The following is a 24,197-nucleotide window of genomic DNA, read 5'->3' as shown; positions in this document are numbered from 1 at the left end:
TTATGATGAAAAGTACAAGAAAAAAACTAATTTTGAAATTAAGCAGATTTTTAGCTCTTTTGATGATTTAGTTTTTTACTGGGCGCAAATGGCAACCAGATCTTGCAGCCATTAGAGAATTTCGGTGCTGTCAAAGTAGATTGAGAGGGAAGGGAAGCCTGAAGGATATTTAGGCTGAATGTGTTTTGGTTTTTTTCACCGTATTGATGGACCGTTAACGTAAACCTACAACACCATTGGATACACAGACGTTAGCTTTTTGGCGCAAAATGACGTCCCTCCCGAATGAAGGTACGCAAAAGATCTCCTTTGCCCATCATTTCAATAGCTCGTGCGCATAATTAACCTCATTTGTTTATAGATTTGTCCAGACTGCTGGCTACACTGCACCAAACGCGAGGCGGTGATGACCAAAAAGATCTAAACTTCCTCAGCCAGGTCTTGACTTCCAAAGAAATGACAAACTTGCTGCGTGTGCACAAGAAAATCAGCACCATAGTGGGCAAGCCCCATTCCCCCTCAGATAGCAATGGCACTTTGGAATATGAGCCTGAGATGATTGTTCCTATAGTCTCAAATGTATTCAACATCTCTTGCGAAGTGATTGAAATCCTTCAGAGCTTTGTACAACGGAGTGGAAGCAGGGACTCCAGAGAACTAATTTTGTTGCTCCAGCGCCCAGCTTTTCAAGTAAATTGAGTGACAACTCAAACAACCAGTTTTCCTTACATTGATTGTATTGGTATTATTTCAGAGCCTGCTGTTGGTCCATGATACCATATCCCAGAAAGACTATGTACCCAAATTACCTGAACCTCCATTTAACACTGTTGATGAAGACGAGGAAACCATCAAGATCGTTCAACTTGTCAAAAGCAACGAGCCACTGGTAAAGAAACTATTGAATATCTTTTCTTCTTTTATCTCATTGACATCATGTAACTTTCTTTCTTACTGCCTCTGGAAAAGGCTCAAACTGCTGAGCCCATTGTGGTGAGTTTTCCGTATTTGTGTGTGCATAGTTTTGAATGCTGCAATGCGTCGCTCTATCGTGAATGTAAATGAGCGTTCAAAAATTCAAATCGATTTGTAATTTTCATGATAGGGAGCGACGATCAAGACGGACGAGCGGACGGGTAAGATTGTCATCGCTCGGGTGATGCATGGCGGTGCAGCCGACCGGTCGGGATTGATCCACCCTGGCGACGAGGTGATTGAGGTCAATGGCATCGATGTATTGGGCAAAACGCCCAACGACGTCCTCGAGATTCTGGTATGTTATTGATTTTTCCTGTGATTTTGGCTCGTCTTTTGAATGCAACTTTTGATTTTTCTTGGCAGCAAAATGCAGAAGGAACCATCACATTCAAATTGATCCCAAGTGAAAGCCAAAGGCCATCTAGGGAGAATCGCGTCAGAGTTCGAGCACTTTTTGATTTCACGGCTGCCCTTGATCGATACATTGTAAGTGAATAATAATCAATTATTAAGTGTTCTTTTAAAACGCTCATGTTTGTCATCTATTTTGTCTCCTAAAGCCGTGTAAGGAAGCCGGCCTCGACTTTCGAAGAGGAGATATTATTCACATCGTCAGCCAGGACGATCCTTATTGGTAAAAAAACAGTCAACTCGTTTTTATTTATACCAAATTAATCGTGTTTAATAGGTGGCAAGCGAGGCATGAAGGCGATAAACAGATGCGCGCTGGATTAATTCCTAGCCGCATGTTGCAAGAGAAGCGCATCGCTTATGAAAGGGCCCATTCGGCCAACAATAACAGCGACCAACAAGGTCAGTTTTGATTATTAATTTTTATTTTCGCTCTCTTTTGAATTCCCCGAAAAAAATAGCAATTGCATGTGGCCGTCTGCCAGTTTTCATCCCTGCATATGATTTTATTATCGATTTAAAAGCTCTACAATGTGGAGGAAAGCTTTTGGTGTTGCATCCCAGCGACCTCTTTTATGTTTGCCATTATAAACAGTTTTATTGATGTTGCCTCTTGGATCCCCCTCCCTCTTTCTGCTCCAATAGAAATCAATACCTTTGACGTTTGGATCGAGATCGATACGTTCCTTGTTTAACAAAGGATTTTTCGCTTGCATTTTTTTTTGTCTGATTCGTTTTCTTTTGTGTTTTTCGGTTTCTGGCTGTTTGCTCCCCCTGTTGAATGAAAACAAAACAAAAAGGTTGCAGTCCGGCACGTTCGATTGGTTCTCTAAAAAGCGAAAGGAGCAGTCCCACTCAAAAAGTCATGTACGCTCTGGCAGAGAACGAGGATTTCGATCGGCAAGAGATCGCCACTTATGAGGAAGTCGCTCGTTTGATGCCCTATCCGGCTGTTCCCCGACCTATTGTCCTCATCGGACCACCGGGAGTTGGACGCAACGAGCTAAAACGACGTCTCATCGCCCTCGACCCCGACAAATTCCGCACCACCATTCCATGTAATTCCACGAATTCTTTAAATATTTCAATTTTAAAATGTTCTGTCCGTTTAATTAGATACTTCACGATTGCCCAAACCGGGCGAAGCGGACGGAGTTGATTATCATTTCCTGGATCGACAGCAAATGGAACGCGATATCGACGATGGCCTTTTTGTAGAATTCGGTGAATACAAGGGGAATTTGTACGGGACGGCCAATCGAAGTATCAAGGAAATTATCGAACTGGGTTACACTTGCATCCTTAATCCGCATCATCAGGTGATTCACATCACTTCCATTTCCTAACGATAATTTAATTTCATTTTTTATGATTCAGGCATTGAAAACATTACGGACGGCCGAATTCAAGCCGCACGTTGTCTACATCAAACCTCCGGGATTTAACGTTTTGCGTGAAACGCGTTCAGCTGCATACGCTCGATCAACGTTCGATGAGAATTCTTCACGTGGTTTCACCGACGACGAACTCGCTGAAATGATTCGCAGTGGCCAGCGGATCGAACTTCATTACGGCCACCTCTTTGACGATGTCATCGTCAACGGCGATCTGTCGACGGCCTTTGAGCAATTGCTCGTCGTCGCTCGGAAACTGGACACCCAATCGCAATGGGTTCCAGTTTCTTGGGTAGTCTGACATCCTTTTCTCTCTTTCTCTTTCTTAAATCTCTTCGATTCATTAGGCATTCCCTAAACATAAAAAAAAAAGACAAAGACATTCGTAACATTTTGCCAAGGAAGAATTAAATACTCTCGGGATAGGTCTGTTAGTTAATTTTATATACAAAATAACTGTTAACCCTGCCATTCCCCGTCCTTTTAATTGTTTTATTTGATTATAATTTATTCCACCCAAACGTTTTCAAAGCCATATTTATCCGCCCCTCCAAGTTCTGATTGCGTGCAGCAGAAACTCAAGTATAACAAGAATTCACACAAGTTCTAGTCGTTTCTCCTTTTTTGTTGCCCGACTATGCATTTTTCAGATTTTGAATATGTGTCTCTAACTCTTCGAGCGATCCCTAAAATAGAAATCTCATTTCAACTAAAAAATATGTTTAAGTTTTAGTTAATATGACAATAGTTTTAAAAATTAAGAATTTAGTTTTGTTTGTGACGTTTCCCTTGTGGTCAGTATGAAATCCCAGTATATGAAAATTAACCAAAAAAGAAAATCAATTCCATGTTTCCCTTTTTCTCACATTCTTCTATAGCTCCGCCCTCTTTCAATCTATTATGACTGCCCTTGTCATCTGTATCATTTGCGCCATTACCCATTTAATGTATAGGATATTGTCAGACGTGTTCTCTTTGTCTTTTTATTCCGACATTTTGATAGGACCTCTAAACATCGTACTGGAATTTTCCCATTCGCAGGAAATCACAGTTTTAAAGTGGGAAAATTATTTGAATCACATTCCACTGCAGTCCTACCATCTTCGTGGTCTTGAAGTAATTCTTTCTGCAATAGGTGAATGAATAATTGGACAAACTGTCTGCGATATCATTGAAAATTAATCCCTTTTTATTGGCACATAGTTCATCTTCATTGGCTAAACCAGCATTCAACTAAGTTTTTTAAAGTATATAGTTCTCCTTCATTTGTAGTCGGTCATGGCATCTATCACATGCAATGTACTCAAATGATTTTATTCTTGAGTTAGAACTTCCTTTCTCCATAGGTAAATGAACAATTGGACAAACTGTCTGCGATGTCATAGAAAAAGAACCCTTGTTTATTGGCACATAGCTAATCTTCATTGAGTATAACATCACAGAAGGAGCAAGTCAACAAACTGAAACTAATTAACGTATGTTCTTTTTAAATATATAGTTCTCCTTCATTTGTATTCGGTCATGATATCCATCACATGACATATAATCAACAGATTTTATTCGCAATCATCTGTTGTTTTTTAATTTTCAATATATTGACCTTTCCATTTTAAAAACATTTCAGGATCGAATTGAACTCCTTGAACGTTGCCGGTTGCGGCTACTCGTTTGCGGTCTCATTTCGCCCGGTATAATTTTCGGTGTGCTGGACGGTGGTGGAGGGATATTGCCTCCTACCGTATTGTTCCAGTAAGAGACTTGAATCCTGGGCACGTTGAAAGATGTCGGCGGATGAGGCGATGGCGAACGACCTTGCGAGCGATGTCGATCAAACAATTCAGCAACAAAACCAGCAGCTCCACCCGAGTTATTGGTAGGCAAGACGGGCATGGAAGATCTTCGAGACGGATCACCGGGCAATAAAACACTGGCGCCCATGACTCCACTGCCCGTCAATTGAGACGCAATGCTAAACGTCGATCCTTTGCTGTTTCCATTCTGATCCGATCCTCCACCGCTAACAATTCGAATGGCTTTCTTCAATGTATTTTTAACCTATTTCATTCGTTTTAAAAATTAAATTCTAATTTTCCTATTTTTTTTAATTAACCAAGTTACCCAAGAATCTTTGGTCTTGGCTGATGGGAGGAGGACAAGAGACGATCGTTTGGAGAATTGCTGGAGGCTGGGCTCAGAAGAGGCTACCACTCCACCGTGATGAAATGATTTCAATCCAAGTCCCGGGTTGAGTTGCATCTTGTCCATGTATTTGTCGATAATTTCGGCGCATTTGGAACGGCCCGTTAGCCGAGCCCATTCAACCGAGCAAAGTCCCCGTCCGAAATCCCTCAGGACGGGCGATGCGCCGGCCAATAAAAGCAGCCGAGTGCATCGAACTCGGCCTTGCAAAGCAGCTTTCATTAAAGCCTTTGCATAACAAACGAAAAGCAATTCAATTATCTTCCAAAGTTTGAAAAAGACGGGGTATATAATTACAGTAAGGCCGGCATTGTTGCGTATGTCGATGGTTAAATTTGGACACAATGTCAGTAGACTAACGACATCTGCATGACCTGTTATGCAATTGTTTATAGATTTCAGCCATTCATTTCATCATTTGATATTGTTTACCTGCTTGTGAGGCCAGGTGAAGGGCAGTGTTACCTTCATTATCAGCCAAACTAACTTCCAGACCAGGTAATTTAATTAAAAGACGAGCGATGGCCACATTGCCTGTCATGGCCGCATGCAACAAACCTGACTGATTAACAGCAAAAGAATAAGACGTTAACGTTTAACAAAAAACTCATTTAAGATGACATACTTTTCCCGTTTGATCGATAGCATTTAAATTTCTGGCTGAAATCTTGTCGTGATGGAGACTTAGGTATCGGGACAAGGCGCCAGCGTCGCCATCTTGGCACAATTTCAAAACGCTATGATCGACGAGCGACACGACAAACTGATTGAACATCGCAGCTGGATGGCTGAACTGGATTATTGGTGGGCTGGCAGCTGGACTCATCACAGCCTCCGATGGACTTTGACTTGGAGAGTTCAATACGGAAGTGAAAATGCCGGACGAGTCAATAGCCTTTGGCTGGACAAGACCATCCGTTGGAAACACCAACGTTCCGTGCCTTGTTTCATGTCAAATGTTCAACTTCTAATTCGGGTAATTGAATTGTAATTAGGAAAATACCGATAATGAAGAGTGTCGTGATGTTGATTGGATTTTTTAGGTCCAGTGGAGAGGACGGGCGTTACAGGAATTTTGCGACGGACGCCATTGGGTGATTCGAAGGTAAAACTCTTTGATAATACAATCGGTTCGCCATCTGCTGGTGTTGTTACGTGGACATCATTCAATCGATGATCTTTATTGTTGTTGTTGTTGTTTTTGTTGCCTCCCGCGGACAGATCGTGGTGGTTGACCTTTACGAAGGGAGCTGATGACGTCATGACTTGATTACCCTTGTATAACAAAACACATCAATTGCAAAATGCCAATCTTTTTGTTAATGGCCCGTATACCTGTTGTTGTTGATAGAGTTGAGCACTTTTACTGCGAATCAGCGAATTTCTTGGAACGGGCGGCGGTTTGTTGTTGTTCTGTGACGAGGACATGGTCGGCACTTGAGAGGCGGATATACTTCGGACGTAGGACGGTGAACGACTTCGACCGGGAACCACTGGTGGCATGTCATCGTTGCCGAGACTGAACCTTTGTGCCATGTCACAAATGAGAAATGGGCGTTGGAATTCTTGCACTTTTCTTTTCTGTACACTGGAGAAACTCCTCAACTTGTTGTCCTTTTCTTCAACGGCTGATGGAAGCCATATTTTGTGTTGTTTTGGTTGAGTGTGTGTGTGTGTGAGTGCTGGTTTTTTTAAAAGGCTGGCAGCTGCTGTTGCTGCGTTGTTCCAGTTGTTCCAGCTACGGACGCAATAATACTGGCGCCTGTTGGCGTGTGCGTTTGTAAAAGAAAAGGATCTGCAAAGGGGTGCGTGGCAAAGCAGCATATCCGCAGGATGGCTCGTCGTCTTATTTATAGAAAAAAGGGTCTCTTGAAGGATTTCAGCTGCATGACGGTTGGGAAGTGAGAAAGATGGAAGAGCGAAAACCGGTAGACGCCAGCGCCACCATTCGCGATTTTGGCTTTTCCTCGTTTTTTTTCTTAATCATCTGAGCTTGTTTTTTTATATTTAAACTATTATCGCTCATGTTATCAGTTGCTGAACGCCAATTCCATTCGTTTGTTTTCATTTTCCAATACGGACATCTATGATGTTGAAGAGTAACTACAAACGCCATCTAGTCGTCACGGAACAAAGAACGTTCTAAAAAAAGAAAAAAAAGTTGTTTAAAAGTTACATGGAATTTGTGCGACAGCCATGTGGAAAACTGGTAAGAGTTTCTCTCGAGAATATTACAAGTTTTTTTTTCTTTTATGTCGATGTAGGTGTTGACTGATTATATGAAAACAGGTCTTGTCTAATGGACTTACTCGTCGATGGCAACCCAAATCGCGGGATCAGGTTTTCAATGTCCGAGTATATAATAGTAATAACCTGTTGTGTAGCTACGATAGTGGGTAGATATGTATGTATACGACCCGTTATGGGTTACCTTGTAACACCAATCCATTCTGGTTGAAAGCAGGCCAATCGATATTTGGGAGGGACGGGGGAGATAAGGCATTTATTTCGATCCGGTGTGTGTGATGCATTCTTGGAATCTCATCAGTCACGATTGATTTACAACAACAACCCCTGTAATATAACAAGTCCATAAATTCACAACCCAAACTGATTGAAACATGCATTATTAATGTGGCCCTTTTTGTTTCTAGATTGATTTATGCTTGTGTTTGCCGGCAGCTGTATCATTGAACACCTCAACCCCCTCGAGCATATCATGTTTCATTTCCACATCATCGAAGGAACATTATCAGCCATTGATACTACGTTTTACAATCAGTCAGCTGAGCAATCACATCCTGGAATTGAAGGAGAGATGATGAATAATGAAAACAAACCTTTACGGAATTATTCATCAACAATCAGCTGGAACGGGGGAAGCAGCTGCTTTTGTGAGTATCTTCATTTCTAATATATTATTAGCTGCCCTCTTGGTCTTCAACGACTCAATTAGACTCGGCCCTTGTCATCGTCTCGAGATTTAAAAAAAAAAAAAAAAAGCATGGGTGGAGTGGGTGGTTATTTGGGAAAGGCTTGCAGACGACGCGTGATGAAATGAGATTATGCACGCCCATCTTAAAGGTATGCATAATCTATCGAGATGATTATGCACGTCTTATAAATCACGGGGCGACGACGTACGTCCCAAGAATTTTTCTTTATCAACTACAAAAAATAAAGAAATAAGAAAAAAGAAAAACAAACATCTGTTCAACTGGGTCAGCTGCTGCGACGAGCTAATGCGACTTTAATTTCAGGTCGAGAGGCCGACAAAGTAAACAAGAGAGCAAAGAAAAAAATCGGTCCATTGTGGCCGGGGCAACAGAGAGGCGTGAGAAAGCCAACTATGGGGTTCTCTTGATTATAAAAAAAAAAGTCGTGCAAAAAAGCACGATGCAACGGGCGATATATACATATTTGACGAACACTATATATGGATGGTCTCGTTCTCTATACGTGAGTCGAATGAAAATCTCTGCCGAGACGAGTCAAGGTTGACATGTTCCCTACTTTTTTTTTTCGTGTGTGCGTTCGTTTTCGCCTTGCCGATTGGATGGTATTTCTCGTTGTTGTGTGTATATTCATGGTGAACGCACGCGAAACATATTTTGATTTGATGGATGGGCACAAGTCGCAGCTGTGTGTGACCATAAGACGATGATGATGGGCTTCCAAAGTCACCATTTTCAGAGAGACGTCGTTTAATGATTTTCTTTTTTTCATTGACTAATATAGTAGTAGTCGCCCGTTAAAAATAAGAATTTTTTTTCTTTCATTGATGTTTACACGATTTATCAATCACCGTGAAGAAGAAAAGTTTTTTTTTTTTTTTTTCTTTGAATTTTTTATTTTGGCATCGTGCCCGGAAGTCTGAAACTCTTTTTTTTTCTGTTGTTGTTGAGTGAGAGTCGTGTTTTTGAATGGATTTATTTTTTTTTCTTTAGTATTTCTCTCGTCTGATCACTAGAGGCGCTAGTGTTGTTCCCCCTCCAAACACTTAAATCCCTTCCCTTTTTCAGTTCAGTCGCCTTTGGGCTCTCGTCGCACGAGGACCGTGTTCCATCCGGTTTCCTCACACCATTTCTCCCATCATCCCCCCCTTTTTTTTTCTTTCGTTCACGTTTAAACACGTCCCTAAAAAAGAAAAAAAAAAAAACTTCCCCCACACACACACATAAAAAGAAATAAAAGTTGGCTACGAATTGCATCGGCCACGTGAACTGTGGGGCAAAGAAAAGGGGGGACCCCAAAAAAAAACAACATGGCCACTCGTTCGAAACTGGTCCGAACACAACCGAAACCCTCCAGTGTGTAGTGTGTTGATTTGTTTTCTTTAAAAAGTAAAATCCAACACACACAGAGAAAAGTTTTAAAAAAATTCGTCGTAAGTGTTGTGTGTGTGAGCGAGTGTGGTGTGTGTGTGTGCAGCGTGTGGAATTTTGTGTGAGGTTGTTGTTGTTGGCTTCGGGGGCGACCCCTGTGGGAAAGAGAGAGACTGGGGCTGGTGAGTCGCGCAGGTGTGTGCGTGACTTGACAAGTGAACGACTTTCTTTTGTTTTCTTTTTTCTTTCAAAAATACAAAAGAGCTGGGGCCTACCAAGATGGTGCTCAACCTGTTTAAAACGTTGGCCAGCAAGAACGAAGCCGCCCACCGCACCCAAAATCACCACCAATCCGCCAGGTAACAAAAACAATCGACAGGGAAAACCTTTTTTTTTTTTTTTTCAAGGGGAGGGTGTTTTTTCATGACGTGTCGTATCTCCCCCTTTTTGAACAATAAAAGATTGTTATCGGTGTGTGTGTGTGTAGACTCGGGAGACCATATACGGTAGCGTGAATTTTTCATTCACTAAAAAAAAAGAGAAAGAAAATGGAGGGCCGTGCGTAGAGAAGAGAAAAACTGCGACCGCCACAATTCATTTGTCGAGTTGTTGTTGGTAACAAAAAGTCGAAGAGGATATTGAAATGAGGCTGCACCTTTTGTGTGCTGACTTCCTAAATTGGCCAAAAGGTTATTCGTTTTCTTACTCATACCCTCTCTTTTTCTCTCCGTGCGTATGAGTCATTCATTCATAATTCAGTTTGTCGTGTACAACATGTTTCCCCGTTCTCTCTCCGGTACACACAATCTCTTTAGATGCGGGATTCATTATTAGGTCTATCCCCCCCCCCATCCAAAAATGGTTTGACCACCTAATCAGATCCACTTGGGAGGTTTCTGACCGCTTCATTCTCTTTTTACCCGCACACGGAGGAAATCGGTAAATTTAAATAATTCCCAGGAGGGAAGAGCTAGTAATTACCTGGGCTGTATTGAACACGCGCTTTGTCCGTGTAACGCGCAAAACTTTGTTTACATTTGAAACCGCAGAACCGCAAAAACAAATCACGGCTTTTAAGAAAAAAAAAAAACAATTTGAACCACACACACGTTTGTTTTGATAACAAAAGAACAGGTGTCTTGATTGCGTCACAGATAGCGAATGCGAAAAAAAAAAGGATGATTTAATAGAGAAGGGACGGAAATGATTTACGTAATCGATGATAGGGCCATCGGAATGTTTGATCGGCCAACACCCAAAAATGAGAGACACACCTGAAATAAATATTTGTATTTATGCTAATGTGTTTTTGTGTTTATTGGCTGGGGCGAGTTCTAGATTTTCTGTGTGTCTTGACCAATTATGGGGATGGGTGTGCGGTGTTGCAAAGTCGGGAGGATCAATAACCTGTGAACCACTTGTGGTGTGTGTTTGGAGGATCGCACCTTAATTGGATCTAACCAATTGCTCCCTAACACCATTTGTGTGTGTGTGTGTGTTTTTAGACGTTTGGGGATGGGAAAGGCCATTGAGAGAAGGTCCCGATGAATCATCCCCTCTCTCTCTTGAGCCACTGCGCAGCTCAAAGAGTTAACACTGGAGGTCACACCGTCGTTCGTCGCAAAAAAAAAAAGAAATAGAACCTGAGGCTTTTTCTTTTTTTTTTTTTTGACTGCTGCACCTGGTCTCTCCCTTTTTCTTACCTTTAAAAAAAAAAAAAAAAGAATTTTGGAGTGAGCGCGCGTGAGTTGAGTGAGTCACACCATTTTCTTTTTTCTGAATCAACAAGGAAGTCGCTCTCTTTTTTATGATTACGATTATTTGCCTTTGAGATTATATTACACACACGCAGACTTTTTTTTTTTCTAGTTTTTACTTTTGGGGACGTCAAGTCCAGGGACAGAGTTTTCTTTTAAAAAAGATTTTTTGATTCAACGGGAAAAATAGAAGCCCACCTGTCTATACGACCTTGGGGGTGGCTATTTGGCGGCAACGTGTCTCTTTTTGCTTGCGTGAGTGTCTATTCCTTTTTTAGAAAGCGTTTGAGTGTGTGTGTGTGTGTGTCTGGTGTGGCCCCATCATATCAACATAGAGAGAAAACGTGAAAAGAGAGAGAAAAAAAAATATGTTTTTATAAGATAGAACACGCCAACAAGTCTCGGACACCTGGGCCAAGGTTGTCCTTTTTTTTTTTTCTTCTTCTTTTTTTGGTTCTCTCAATGAGTCATACCCGCAAAGTCATCATATCTTTCACTGCTCTGACTTGTCTTCCATATTTTTTTTCTAAAGAAATTCCCAAAGTAGGACATCGTTTCGAGAATTCCAAAATTTTTAATTACTTCTAGTTTCATTGGAATGGACAAAATTTTTAGTTCATTTTTAGAAAAAATGATTAACGTTAACAAGTTGCAATTCAAGGGAAATAGACATTTAAAGTAATAAGTGGGTGACTGGAATGAAATTTTTGATTGATCCCGATATGGTCACGTGACTCGACACAAGTCATTAGCGATCGCTTGTTACCTGTGTGTGTTAAACCTCTTTCTTTATTTCTGAAGTGTGTAAGCTCCCTGTTTGATAGACTCTCTTCCTTCCCTTTTTTGATGATGCGATTATTTATTTTGTCACACGCGTCGAGGAAAGTGCGGGAAAATGTTTTTTTTTTTTTTTTTCCTTCTTGGATGTTTACGTCATCGATATCTACACACAAACATTTTTTTTTTTCGAACGAGACGCACGTGATGATTTGTTGTTGCGTGAAACGGGCCAGACGCTTTTCATCAAATTTAATTGCCTCTCGAATATAATCATCATTTTGAATGAGGACGCGTTTGGAAAAAAAATGAAACGGCAGATTTATGATCGATTTATTTGTTTTGTTTCTTCTTCTTCTTCTTCTTCTTTATTTCTATTACGTTGCAGAGGCACAGAGAAAAACGGTGAACGTGAAAGACCGGGACGTCGTGACCGTATAAGGCAGTGGGTAATGAGCCAGGGGGGGAAAAGAGAGTCTCAGCTGCTGCTGCTTGACTTGCTATCGATACATAAGCGGTTTGCTCGTTTCTTATCTTTATCTATCGATCTCGGGGCAAAAACGGGGCTCCCGCTGCTGTTTCCCCCCTTCAGCCCCAATTTGGGTCGGGATCTCCACACACTCGGCCGCTATAGGGCACACACAAAAACGTTTGGCAGCTGTTCGTTTTTTTTTTTTGTTTTGTTTGAACAAGAAAAATAAATCAAAATGAAGAAGAAAAAAAAAAAAAACAGGTGATTGAGGCTCGTTTTTGGAACGGCTGGAACATCTTTTTGTTTGTTGACTGTTCCCACCTTTTTTTTCCCTTAGTCCTGTGATCGAATAACCGTTTTTAATGAGCTCGTGACTCACGCCGAACAAGTCGAGGTCATGATGTTCTCTGTCAAATAAATAACATTTGTGTACATTGGCTTCTCACACACACACACACACACACACACACCGTGTGGCCCACATTTATTTTAAATTTCATTTTCTATTTTTTTTTTAAAAGGGGAAATCAAGACATTGCGGCTGGATATCAACGATCGGCAGGGACGACGGGATCCACTTCGTCCAGCGCTGGAAGGATTTCACGCATGGCACGATCGCTACCCCAACACGTGCCGGAAGTGTTGACGCGTCCCGACTCGACTTGCTCCGCCACCGCGGGCAAAGCGACGGCCCACAGTTTGACGGCCGGATCGGCCATGATGAACCGCCTTCACGGAAACATCCCGACCAGTCCCTTGCCGGGCCAACATCAACTCTTGACGGGCTCCCTCTCGGCGCCCAGTTCGCCATCCCAACTGGCCAAGTCGTCGTCCATCCCGTTGAAGATGCGACACTCTGTCGGCCGGCACAACGCGCCTCCGCCCAACATCATCGTCGAAAAGGGCCGCATCGAGTTTGTTAAAAACGCCGATCCGGCCACGTCGCCTCCATCGCCATTGGCTAATGAGAAGCACAAATTAGTGATGGGCACAAAGATATTCCGGCCGCCGACATCCTCGTCGTCCTCTTCGTCTAAGAAATCGGTTTCGGCAACCAGCCCGGAAGCGACGGAAGAGATGCCGCCCAAAGGCCAAACGAAATCGAAAGACGGGAGCATTTCGTTTCGCGATCGATCGGCCAGTCCTAAATTCAATTCGACGAGGGAATCGACTCCGCCCTTGCCCGATTCCAAGATCCCGTCCGGAATGCGCGCGGCTGCGAAGCCGAGCAGCACGCCGGACGTTGTTGGCACCAACGGCCGGAATTTGATCCCTCGTCCGGGTTTCATTAATAAATCGCGAGAGACGAGCCCTTCGCCTCAGTCTCAGTCGAGTGCCAAAACGTTGTCGATTCCGGCCGCTGCGTGCAAGAGTGGCGCTGGCAGTTCGTCTGTTCCGGTCAGTCCGAATCTGATTCGCTGGAGGGCCAAACTGTCTGGCTCGAGTGTCACCAATCATTTGAATGTCGCCTCGGCCGCCATTGGCGCTGCTGCTGCTGCTGCCTCTTCTTCTTCTATAGCCGGAAGCCATCCTCCTAAAAAGACTACACCATCACCACCGGTTGGCATGGTGAAATTATCTGGCAACAGTGCCAAATCGTGTCCTTTGTCGTCGGCCAGCAAACCAACGGCCGTTGCCCAGGTAAGAAAACAAAATATGACATTTCATTTGATTTTTTTTTTTTTTTTTTTTTTTTTTTTGGAGAGAGGGGCATTTCCTATTTGATGATCATCAGTTAGAAATGACATCATATAGAAGGGGGTCACGTGAAAGGCCCCCTGAGAGAGGGAACAGACTTTTTTTTTCTCACGAACGAACGAACTCGGGTTCGCATCCATAAATACCGAACGAACGTTTTCAAGGTGTGCCTCTTTTTTCGTTTTTGCTCTTGTAAAACCACAGAGCGCTGCAATTTTAGAGAAAAAAACAAGACCAAAAAAAGGTAGACGAAATAAGATGATGTGGGAGGGGCTGCTTATTGTCTGTGTGTGTGTGTGTGTGTGTGCTCCTGCTCAATTTTTCTTTCTTTTTTTCTTTTCTCATTTTGGCCTTTGCCCAGTCGGCTCCTTTTTAGTCGGATTTATTATTTTTTCTTTTTCAAAGTCATTTCATTTGAAGAAAATTGTGCAGGTAAAAAAAAAGAAGATGGGGTACATTCCCAGAAGCTTTTCCCACATCTACCACAACCCCCTTTAAAAAAAAAAAGAAATCCTCACGGGGGTCATGTCAATAAAGTTGTTCCAGTCGTCGGCTAATGTCGTCGCTATTTTTTATTATTTAAAAAGAAAAATGGTCGGACATGCGATCATCAAAGTAGAGACGCGCATTTCTTTTCTAACCTTTGAAAAAAATAAAAAATAAATATCAATAGACGTACACAGAGGAGGGAAGGGAGGGGGTAGAGGGAGACGTTAACCCCCTGCTGGATGTCGGCAGCACATTTTCATCCTGCGATCGGAATTTTCCTTTCTGGTTTGAATGTTTTCATTTTTTTTTTTTTTTTTTTGAAAAGGGAAGAAAGGGAAAATGAATATTTTTTTTTTTAAAGAAAAAGAAAAGAGTTGAATGTCCGATATCATTTCGGGATGATCGAATTTCACGCTAGTTTGAGAGAAGGGGGGGGGGGAGAAGAAAATGACTCGCCTCCTCGTTGGTGGTCTTTTTAATTTTCCCTTTCTTCTTCTTTAGAAGAAAAACACGCACGCAAGTTGCACGAAACACGCAACGTCCTTAACTGAGAAGAGAAACAACGAGCGTGTAGTAAATAATAATATAGCGCGCGTTCTCTCGGTCCCGCAGCCGTGGACGCACGAATATATAGGGCGAACCGAAAATGACGTCATGCCTTAGACATTTTTTTTTTTTTTTTTTTATTATTATTTGAAACGAAAATTCTTTTGCTTCTCTTGTTGTTGTTGTTGTCTATAGGGAAAAGATATACCCGGCAGCTCTGTCGTGACCTTCTTCTTTTTCACGAAGCAACGTATTGACGAGGTCGTCGGCTATTAGACTTTGGCCGCCGTGATTCCCGACTTTTTTTTTTTTTGCGTGTGTCACATCGGCATTTTGTTTTGCTACGACTTTGGATTACTACAATGTTTGCGTTTGGTAGTTTGGCACAATCATCTGAACGGGGACGGGGATTGGAAACATCGGGGAAAAGAATTTGCCCCTAGGCGCTATATTTATCCGGTTGGCTCTTTGGTGGCCTTTTAACAAATTGGGATGTTTCCATTAAAAAAAGAAAACGAGTGAGAAAGAAGGAGAAGAAGAAGAAGTTGATCGATTTTCTATAAATATCAAATGCGACCCAACACTCACAGCTCGTGAAAAAAAAAAAAATAAAAAAAAAAATACAAATTGGGCATTCCCGGCAGCCTCGTTTTTATTGGGAGAGAGAAGCGGATTCGAAACGCGTGCCAAAAAGCTACCGAAAACGACCGCAAAGGGGAAACAGCGAAATAAAATCGATGCTCCCCCTTGTACCTCACCCCCGTTCCGATTTGTGTGCGCCTGTTCCCACGCCGTGTGTGTGCGGATGCTGCTCATCCTTCCCCTCCCCCCCCCCTCATCTGGAAAAAAAAAATACGAGTCAACATGGCGCAAAAACGGAAGTCTATTGTGTCGTAAGAGATTTTTTTTTTTGTTGTTATCCCACAACATTTTTAGGGCTAGGGGGTGGGCGGGGCTAGTAAACAATTTCAATTTCATTTATCGGTATAATTTCTAAACATGATTGCGTTTCTTTCTTTCTTTCTGTGTGTGTGTGTGTGTGTGTAAGCCTCGCCATTGGTCGCTTTCTAAGTCCGAAAACTATTATCCAGTTTTTATTTTTTTTTTAATTTTTTAAATATCTAAATCCAACAGACACGCTCTCTCTCCCCCTTCTCGTTCTTATCCTCGTCACAGCCACACGTGCGTTTGGAATTACATTAGGACGTGATTTGTTATTGGTCCCCCGGTCGTCTACTATAAACCGAATAAAAATGTATAGTAGACTCGTCCTCTTAGTCGTTTGCGAGTTTGTTTTTGTTCAGTTACAGCATTTCTTTTTTTCCTCGTTTGCTTGACTGGCTACTTTCGTTCCCATGAAAAATTGCTTTTCTCTTTCTCTCTCTATTTTTTTTTTTTTTTTTTTTTTCCTTGTTTTTTTATTTTTTTTTTTTTTAAGAGAAATTGTTAGCGTCGATAAATTGTTCAAATACTCGTTTTTCTTTTTGTTTTTTTTTTTTTAATCACATTTTAGTGAATTTATTAAGAGTTGTAACGTGTCCCTTTGTTTTCATCCGATTTGCTTGCGTCTGGCCGTACCGATCGATATAAAGGTTGTCCCTTTGTAAAATGCTCGGGTGTCAGAGCCATCTAGTGGCCATAATTGACCCCAGTCGGAAATGAATTTTTTCTCTTCTTTTCTTTTAAAAAGGTTAAAAATAAGAAGAAGAAAAAAATTATTTTTTCGTGAAAAGGAAGTGACGCGTGAAAATTCTTTTTTTTTTTTTTCTTTTCTTTATTTTTCCATTTCGAAGATAAATAAAAGAAAAAAAAGAGAACAATGGAGTTGAAGGAAATGGGAAGAGAACTCTCGGCTCGTTTGCTCTTTATCTCTTTCAACTGTGGCTGCGCATGGCGTTGCCTTGTCCGTGTCTCTCTCTACGTTCTCTCTCTATATTTATTTATTTATTTATATACATATAGAGATAGAGACTGGGGTCCCCGGGTGGACTGGTAATGGCCGCCATTGACCCCGCGCCGTTGACCTTTTCTCGTCATATTTTCCTTTTTTTTAAAAGAAGTTTTTTAAAAGAATTTTTTTCTCTTCGTTGTTTTTCGTGGGAAGGAAGAAGAAATGAAAGAAGATGACACTTGAAAATTCCCCCCCCCCTCTCTCTGTTAAGCCCAAACGCTTTACAGACACCCGTCGTGTTTATGTATTTGATAAATAAATAAATAAAAAAAAAAAAAAAAAAGAGGAGACAGGGCCGAGAAATTCTTTGACCGTCGCTAAAAGAATTTTTTCGTTTTTTTTTTTTTTTTTTTCTACTTGGAATAGGAAAAATTATTTTTGATTAGAAAATTAGGTCACGAAATCAAATTCAATGTCGATTGCGGTTTATTTATTTATTTATTTTTTTCTCGATTGGCTGCCGGAGAAAATGTGGGAATCGACCCACATTTTTCTCCTCTCCAACATCGTCGTGAACGTTTACATTTTTTTTTTTCTGGTTTTTCTCGTATTTTTCTTTTAATTGTCGCTCGGCTTTTGTTTCCCTCCCAGGATGTTGAGAAAAAGGTCATCGACAACATTTTTTTTTTTTTTTTTTTTTTTTTTTTAAATTTGTTTGACAATAAAAAGGCAATGACCTTTTTTTTCTTTTATGCAAAACGCCTTAAGCTGCGAAAGAATGCGACATTTTTTCTTTGAAAAATGTTCAGTTTAAAAAAAAAATAAAAAAATAGGATTTTTTTTAATTCAATCACGCCCATTACCTATCGTTTTTTTTTTCTTCTCTCCCCTCTCAAAAGAAAAAAAAAAGGAAATCTCTTTTTTTTTTGTGGGAATGGGTTGAGGGGCGTGTAAAAGCTCGTTCGACGTGGTTTCACGATTTTTCAAACGTTCCCGCCACTTTTCACACGATTTCCTCCACCCTCTTACGTGAAATAGACACGTCGTCTTTATTCCTTTTTTTCTTTGTCACGCAGAGAATGTGAAATAAATCTTCCCGCCCTTGAAAATTTTCATCATTATAAACATTTTGATGGATCATTTTTTTTTTTTTTTCTGCCGGAATGGAACTTTGTTTCGTGCATTTTTTTTTTTCTTCCTCCTTTCAATTCTTAGAGATCCTATCATTTCACATTGTGGATAGAAAAAGAAACACAAAGACAAACGTGTAGATGATTTTGTGCGTTTGTAAAAATTCGTTTAAAAAAAAAAAAAAAAAAAAAAAAAAAAGGGAATTGTTTTATTTATTTTTGGGTTGGCTTTTCGAACAATCGAATCAAGATGTCGCCGTAGTTTAGAAAAAGGGGGGAAGAGAAGTCACGAACACGATTTCGTGGCGTTGATAAAAGAAACGAACCTCGTAAGTCGTCTACATTCTCTCTTCCTCGTAACGTTTGTGTCCCTTCAGATTTCAATCCAATCACGCGGGACGCCGCCGAAATATTTCAAGACTCTTTCTCTTTTTTATTCTGCACGATCGCATATCCCCATTTTTCATAAGAAAAAAAAAAAAAAAAAAATGAACATTCTTCTTCCTTTCCCTCCCCCCCCCCCCTTTTTTGCCTATCGTTTCAATGTCTGTCGTATAACGCACTTGATGGGCCAGGCCGCCCGTCCTCTTGTTCAGCAACTTTGTTTGAAGAGGGAGAGAACTCGTTGGCTTGAGTGGCTCTTCTATACGGCGTTATTACCGCCGACGCCCTCCTTCCTCCATCCTCCCGTCTTTATCGCAGGAAATGGAAGAAAGTTCCGTCTTTTGCCAGCAGGTCGTAAACAAAAAGAAATGTGGACGCGTTGTGCTCGTCATATGCGCAGTTTTTGGCCCCCCCCCCCTCTTACCAGTTTGTGTGTGTGTCATCTCTTTTGTTTATAGTTTCACATATCGATTGAACGAGGACGTTTCTCTTTTTTTTTTTTTTTTTTTTTTTTTGTTTAAAAAAAAAAACTATCAGGTGGAGGAAGAGACGCCAGCTGACGCGGACCCGACCGGTTCGACAACTACGACCGCCAGCAACAATCAAATGCAGCTGCTCAACTTGCACTACGAAGTCAAACGGTAAACCATCTTTTCTTTTTTTTTTTTTTTTGTTTAACAAATCGATCGTGTGCGTTTCGGAGTGTTGACCGTTTTCTTCTTTGCGCAGACTGGAGGAGACGGTGCATACGCTGTTGCCATTACGTCATCAACAAACGGCCCTCATCCAATCGTACGAGGTAAAAGAAAACAAATTTGAAATTAAACAGTTTGATCGTTGAACCGAATCGCAACCATTTCATTAGCCCGTAATTACCATTTCCGCTATGAAACGAACCGTCACGTTTGCTCGTTAAATAACAAAAAAAAAAAAACAATCGAAAAAGAAAGAAAAAAATAAAAGTGGGAAGATGAAAAGGGCGGAGTCTCAATTTGTGCGTGATGATGACCGTGTTGTTTTTTTTTTTTGTTTTTTTTTTTTCGGCCCTTCAGTGCTCAACAGTAACGAGCCCATCATTGTGTCCGGCCATTACAAACAAATTGAAGACGTTTTCTGTTGTCGTTTTTTTTTTCTTTTCTTTCAAATTATAATGAGGACCTCCTTTAAAAAAAAAAAAGAAAGAAAAGAAAAATGAGACAAACGTTGAATTGCATGCAAACACGAACTTGTTGTTGTTGTTCTTTTGTTTTCGTTTCTTGATTGTAATCGCCTCTTTCTTTTAGATTTAAATAAATATTTTATTTTTTCTGGGAAAATGCTTTTTTTTGTTTTTAAAGGAGAGGTTGAGCGAAGCGCAGGCGCGATTGGCCGCAGCCGAAGCGGAAGTCGTCCAGCTCAAGGAGCGGTTATCCCGGTGCGAAGGGGCCGAAGTCGACGGCCGTCAAGTCATCCAGCAGCTGGAAACCGACAAGGCATCTATGGCCGCCAATCACGAACAGCAAAGGATCGTGTTCGACAAGTGCCTCGACGAGATTGCTAATCACGTCGTTCAGGCTCTCATCTCACAAAAGGTTCGTATGTCTACCTATGCCATCTAGCGGACGAAAATGAAAATCAATTTTTTTTTTTAATATTTAATTTTGAAAAAAAAAAAAAAAAAAAAAAAAAAAAAAAAAAAAAAAAAAAAAAAAGAATTTACAAGGAGAATGTCGACGTCTTCGATCGCAAGTCTCCGACCTGGAACAGCGCAACGTGGCCCTGAATTTGCTGCTGACGCAGAGCCTTCGCGATTCCATGTTGGAAAACAATAAGAAACCGATGGGAGCGGCGATGGCGGCGGATGGGATGGTCAAGTCGAACTCGTACGACCTCCCGCCGGTTACGTCCAATAGTAACCAACGCGATTCGCTTTGTTCCACCGTCAGCGACAGCGAAATTCGTCTCAACAGCAGTTCGTCCATCTTTGAAACGGCGTCGGGCGTCCGTCCGCTCGTTTCCAAGGATTCCAACTGGACTTTGTCGTCGAGCAGCTCCTCGTCTTCCACGTCGCAAGCGGCTTTGGCCGTCCAGCAATCGGCCGAGACGAACCCGGTGGAAAGGGCCGAGAAATTGTTGGCCGTTTTGAAGCATCGCCTTTTCAGCGCTCAATTGAACAGCTACAAAAGCATCCGCACTCAGCCCAGGAATAACGGCGACGTCCGCCGCAGTCTCGTCCTGCCCGCCCAGCAGCAGCAGGCCGAAGTGTCGTTGCCGGCCAGGCCCAGCACTCTCTCCTTTTGTCCTAGTGCCTCAGTCAGCAATAAAGAAACGTCGGTCATGACCGCGGCCGTCAACGATCCGTCCACCCCGTCTGTGCGCGCTCTGGTACAAGTCCTGGAGAAACGAGTGGCTCATCCGCTTCCGTCCAGCAGCTGCAGCAGCAGCCTGGAAAAGGCCGACAAATCACCTCGACCTCCGCTTCCTATTGCTCCCGGACTGGTGCGATCCATCCGCAATGCGGCCGTCTCTGCGGCCGACAGCAACAGCGACAGTCCGGCCAGCAAGGATGAAGGCTATTCCACCATGTCCAGTGACGTCCAGGTGGATTCGTCGTCGTCGAGCTCGTCGTCTTTCATCGCGTCCGGCTGCTCGTCACCGGCGACATTGCGGCGCAGCGCCAGCGGATCGACTCCAAATTCGACGACGCGTTCACTGCCAATGGCCAAACGCAAGACGCTGCTCAGTTCGTCGCCGGCCTCGTCTTCCTTGTCCGAGTCGCGCCCGCAACCCAATCGCTCCATTTCTCTACAAGAGACGCATTCCGGCGCCGGACTGGAAGAGCTCAAAGAAGAGGCATCCGACGAGACCAATGATGACGGCATCGTTGGTGTGAAATGCCCAGAGTCGTCGTCAACGCCATCTAGCGGTCAATTTTCAGACTACGCAGCTTCATCTTTTAAGCGAGGTATTTTCCTAAATTGAAATCAAAGGGAAGTGTGTGTAATATTTTGGTTTTAAATATCCAATATTTGAATGCAAGACAGAATGGCCCGGCGTCCAGCTGGGAACGCTGTGTGAAGATTGGTCGCCCAGTTCGGTGGCCAGCGATACTGAAGATGTCGAAAGTGACCGAGACGGAATCTTTTCACCTGCAAGGAACCAAGAAGATCACAGTAAATAATGAACTTGTTGAAAAGAAAACATTTACTCTTTACTAAACATTTACACACGTTGTATGCAGATGCACCGAAATGGAAGTCGGATGATGAGTTGTACAAAGCCGATCAAGAGGAGGACGTCGCTGCTACCGGTGAAGAAAGTTGGAAAACGTTGGACTTGAGGAACAAATCGCATCAGTCGGAACACGACTCTCAGCATCCGTTGCGCAGGACTCGGGCCCAAGTTCAACTATCTAGCGATGCGTCGGCTGGAGAAGAAGCCAATCATTCCGCTGCCGAGCCGCAAAACGAAGAGCGCGTCCCGCCCAATTACAGCCAGCACGAAATGGAGGACTGGATTCTGGACGACAGAGAGCACGAACCGTCTCCTTCCGAGTCGGAAGAGACGGCAGGAGCCACGGCTTTGCCCGCCATCAGTGAAAATAGTTACGAGTCAGATGGCGATGATGAGGAAGAAGAAGAGGAGGAGGAGTTTTTTGTTCCAGAAATTTACAGCCCGACGTGTGAAATGGCAACGCAGGAAGCGACTGAAAGAGATGCCGATGAAGAAGCGGAAGAAGAAAGTCTGGACACTGAATTCACCCGCGACTATTACAGACTAGTCAAATTTGAATCCAATCGGAGTCTGGCCAATTCGGAAAAGTACGACCATTGCCCGCCGGGAACGGAGGCGGCCACAGCCGAGTCGTCTGGGCTCTTTCCGCCACCCGATCGGCAAGTGGCTCTGCAAACGGTGCTGGATTTTATTGCGGAACAGCAGCGTTACTGCGCCATTCGCGAGACGGCCGACGCTGTCACGCCCGAATTGCCGCATCCCAATGGGCTGGACAAGGAGCCGACAACCGGCCATAATTCACTGCTGCAGTTGCGTCATCTTCTCGCTGACGATGACAGCTCCAGGGAGGCGGACAGCAGCGACGATGAGGAAAGAGACGGAAGTGCTGACCTGCACACCGGATTCTCCACTAATTGGATGCCCGTCCACAGCAACGGGGCGGAACTTGTCGATCTAAGCAACGCCGAGGTACGTTCGTGTTCCATTTACAAGTGCAACGAGATGATTCACGTTGATGTTTTTTTTTTTTGCAGGTGAGGGCTTCCATGCTTGAAAAGCTGTTCAGATCCGCTTCCACTTCTAGCATAAACGAGTCCAGCTCTAGCGATTCGTTCGAGGGTAAAAAGACGTGGCTCTCTCTTCGTGATGGGCTTGATTTATTAAATTTTCCATTTAATTGAGTAGGAAATGATGAAAAAGAGTTCAGTCTCGACAACAGCCAGGATTCTTGTCCGCCATCCATTGCCAGTCCATCGGCGGCCGAGGAGAGCCATTGCTGAACAGAACAAAACAAAACGAACAATGCAAAACAATAGAGAACCTTCATTTTGTTTTTGAAGGGGGTGAATCAATTTGACAGAGATTAATAACGTGCTGCTATTAATTCAATCAGCTTTGATGGTGAAAATTTTGTAAAAAAAAAAAATAAATAAAAAATGTGAAATTCAGCAAGACACAATAACTCGTCGTCGTCTCGTCACAGGGTGCGGAGATTGTAATTGACAAAAAAGAATGTACCTGTTTGTGATTTATTTTTCTTTCTTTTTGTTTGTTTGTCCACATTTTGCATTCTTGACATGGTGTCTAGCCCGACCCTTTCATGTTGCTCTTTTTCACTGAATTCAATTCATAATGTCTGTCGTTGTGATATGCGTTTTACTATTATTTTTGATTATGACCTTCTCTTTTATATTAACACGCCCTTCAACTGCAACCGGCTCGAGTGTACAAAAACAAAAGTCTAATTACTGATACAAAAATAAGCACAAACAATACAAACAATTGACTGCCACCTCACGCGTTTGCCAATTTGTTTCATGGTAATCTCCAAATTCTAACGGAAAAATGTTAAACAAATTTAACATCTATTTTTTTTTCGTCCAAGAGGATTATGACTCAAAACGTAGAATATTTTAACACCAGAAGGAAAACAGATAGGGAATTTCACGAATTGAATTGCCTCCATTGAAAAAATACCTCGGAAGTAGTTTTTTAAAAAGAAAGTCGCTAAAATACACTGATGGAAACAGGTTAGGTGAATTTGTTATCAGAAATTCACTGTTCACGGTACTGTCTAATTCTGCAAAAGAAACCAAAAAAATATTCATTCGCTGGAGTTGTGGCTGTGGATTTTTACAATCACACAGAACGGTGCAACGTTTTGTGGCTGTTGTTAAAGATGGCGGCTAATCTTGACCTGGCAACGTGGATGGGATGCCAGCTGATCGTTTTTAGAGAAAAACTGCGTCTCAGCAGAAAAGAAATACATGACTTCTTAAATGCAATTGAGTGTCGTGCAAAAAAATGTGGTTCAAGCTCTTGCTACATAATATTGATATTGATGGCACTCAAGATACGTTACAGCTTCGACAGCTATTCCTTGATAACGCGGATCATTAGGTAAAAGGTAGATCCACCCACACGAAAACTTACGTCGTTTTATTGCTGTTCACGTGAACATAGCAAGACGTCCACACGGAAATTTGGGGTGTTGCAATTAGATAATGATATATCAGTAAAAATGAGATAAGAA

General features: G+C 42.3%; 3 protein-coding genes and 1 long non-coding RNA gene across 7 annotated transcripts; 3 read left to right on the top strand and 1 right to left on the bottom strand.

The window, feature by feature from the left end:
* The first annotated feature begins 113 nt into the window (after positions 1-113).
* On the top strand, positions 114-3,748 carry LOC130692792 (MAGUK p55 subfamily member 7-like). Of its 4 annotated transcripts, none has more exons than XM_057515871.1 (11): positions 114-291; positions 362-690; positions 755-889; positions 970-993; positions 1,106-1,273; positions 1,342-1,464; positions 1,539-1,612; positions 1,667-1,791; positions 2,271-2,447; positions 2,506-2,708; positions 2,767-3,748. In XM_057515871.1, the coding sequence occupies exons 1-11, from the start codon at positions 270-272 to the stop codon at positions 3,082-3,084; spliced, it is 1,698 nt and encodes a 565-aa protein (XP_057371854.1). In that variant the 5' UTR covers positions 114-269; the 3' UTR covers positions 3,085-3,748. The 4 variants fall into 4 exon arrangements, with proteins under 4 accessions (XP_057371854.1, XP_057371853.1, XP_059350336.1 ...); XM_057515870.1 differs by having other exon boundaries at positions 2,190-2,447; XM_059494353.1 differs by lacking the exon at positions 970-993.
* A 42-nt stretch (positions 3,749-3,790) lies between these two features.
* Positions 3,791-4,298, top strand: LOC132087845 (uncharacterized). The gene is made up of 3 exons (XR_009420702.1): positions 3,791-3,918; positions 3,987-4,030; positions 4,130-4,298. It is a non-coding gene; the product is annotated as an uncharacterized LOC132087845 (long non-coding RNA).
* On the bottom strand, positions 4,163-6,876 carry LOC130692789 (uncharacterized). The gene is made up of 7 exons (XM_057515866.2): positions 6,318-6,876; positions 5,986-6,257; positions 5,608-5,923; positions 5,415-5,544; positions 5,280-5,356; positions 4,902-5,210; positions 4,163-4,838 (listed from the first exon to the last, which is right to left on the bottom strand). Exons 1-7 carry the CDS (start codon positions 6,804-6,806, stop codon positions 4,404-4,406), a joined length of 2,028 nt encoding a protein of 675 aa, XP_057371849.1. The 5' UTR covers positions 6,807-6,876; the 3' UTR covers positions 4,163-4,403.
* Positions 6,877-9,023: 2,147 nt separating this feature from the next.
* LOC130693206 (serine-rich adhesin for platelets-like) lies at positions 9,024-23,456 on the top strand. The gene is made up of 10 exons (XM_057516327.2): positions 9,024-9,666; positions 12,835-13,954; positions 18,989-19,092; positions 19,181-19,250; positions 19,789-20,022; positions 20,144-21,395; positions 21,475-21,603; positions 21,672-22,633; positions 22,699-22,783; positions 22,850-23,456. The coding sequence occupies exons 1-10, from the start codon at positions 9,587-9,589 to the stop codon at positions 22,942-22,944; spliced, it is 4,131 nt and encodes a 1,376-aa protein (XP_057372310.1). The 5' UTR covers positions 9,024-9,586; the 3' UTR covers positions 22,945-23,456.
* The last annotated feature ends 741 nt before the right edge of the window (positions 23,457-24,197 follow it).

This window comes from Daphnia carinata, chromosome 3 (genome assembly GCF_022539665.2).
Source record: "Daphnia carinata strain CSIRO-1 chromosome 3, CSIRO_AGI_Dcar_HiC_V3, whole genome shotgun sequence".
NCBI lineage: Eukaryota > Metazoa > Arthropoda > Branchiopoda > Diplostraca > Daphniidae > Daphnia > Daphnia carinata.
This window is presented reverse-complemented; position numbering and strand designations above follow the sequence as displayed.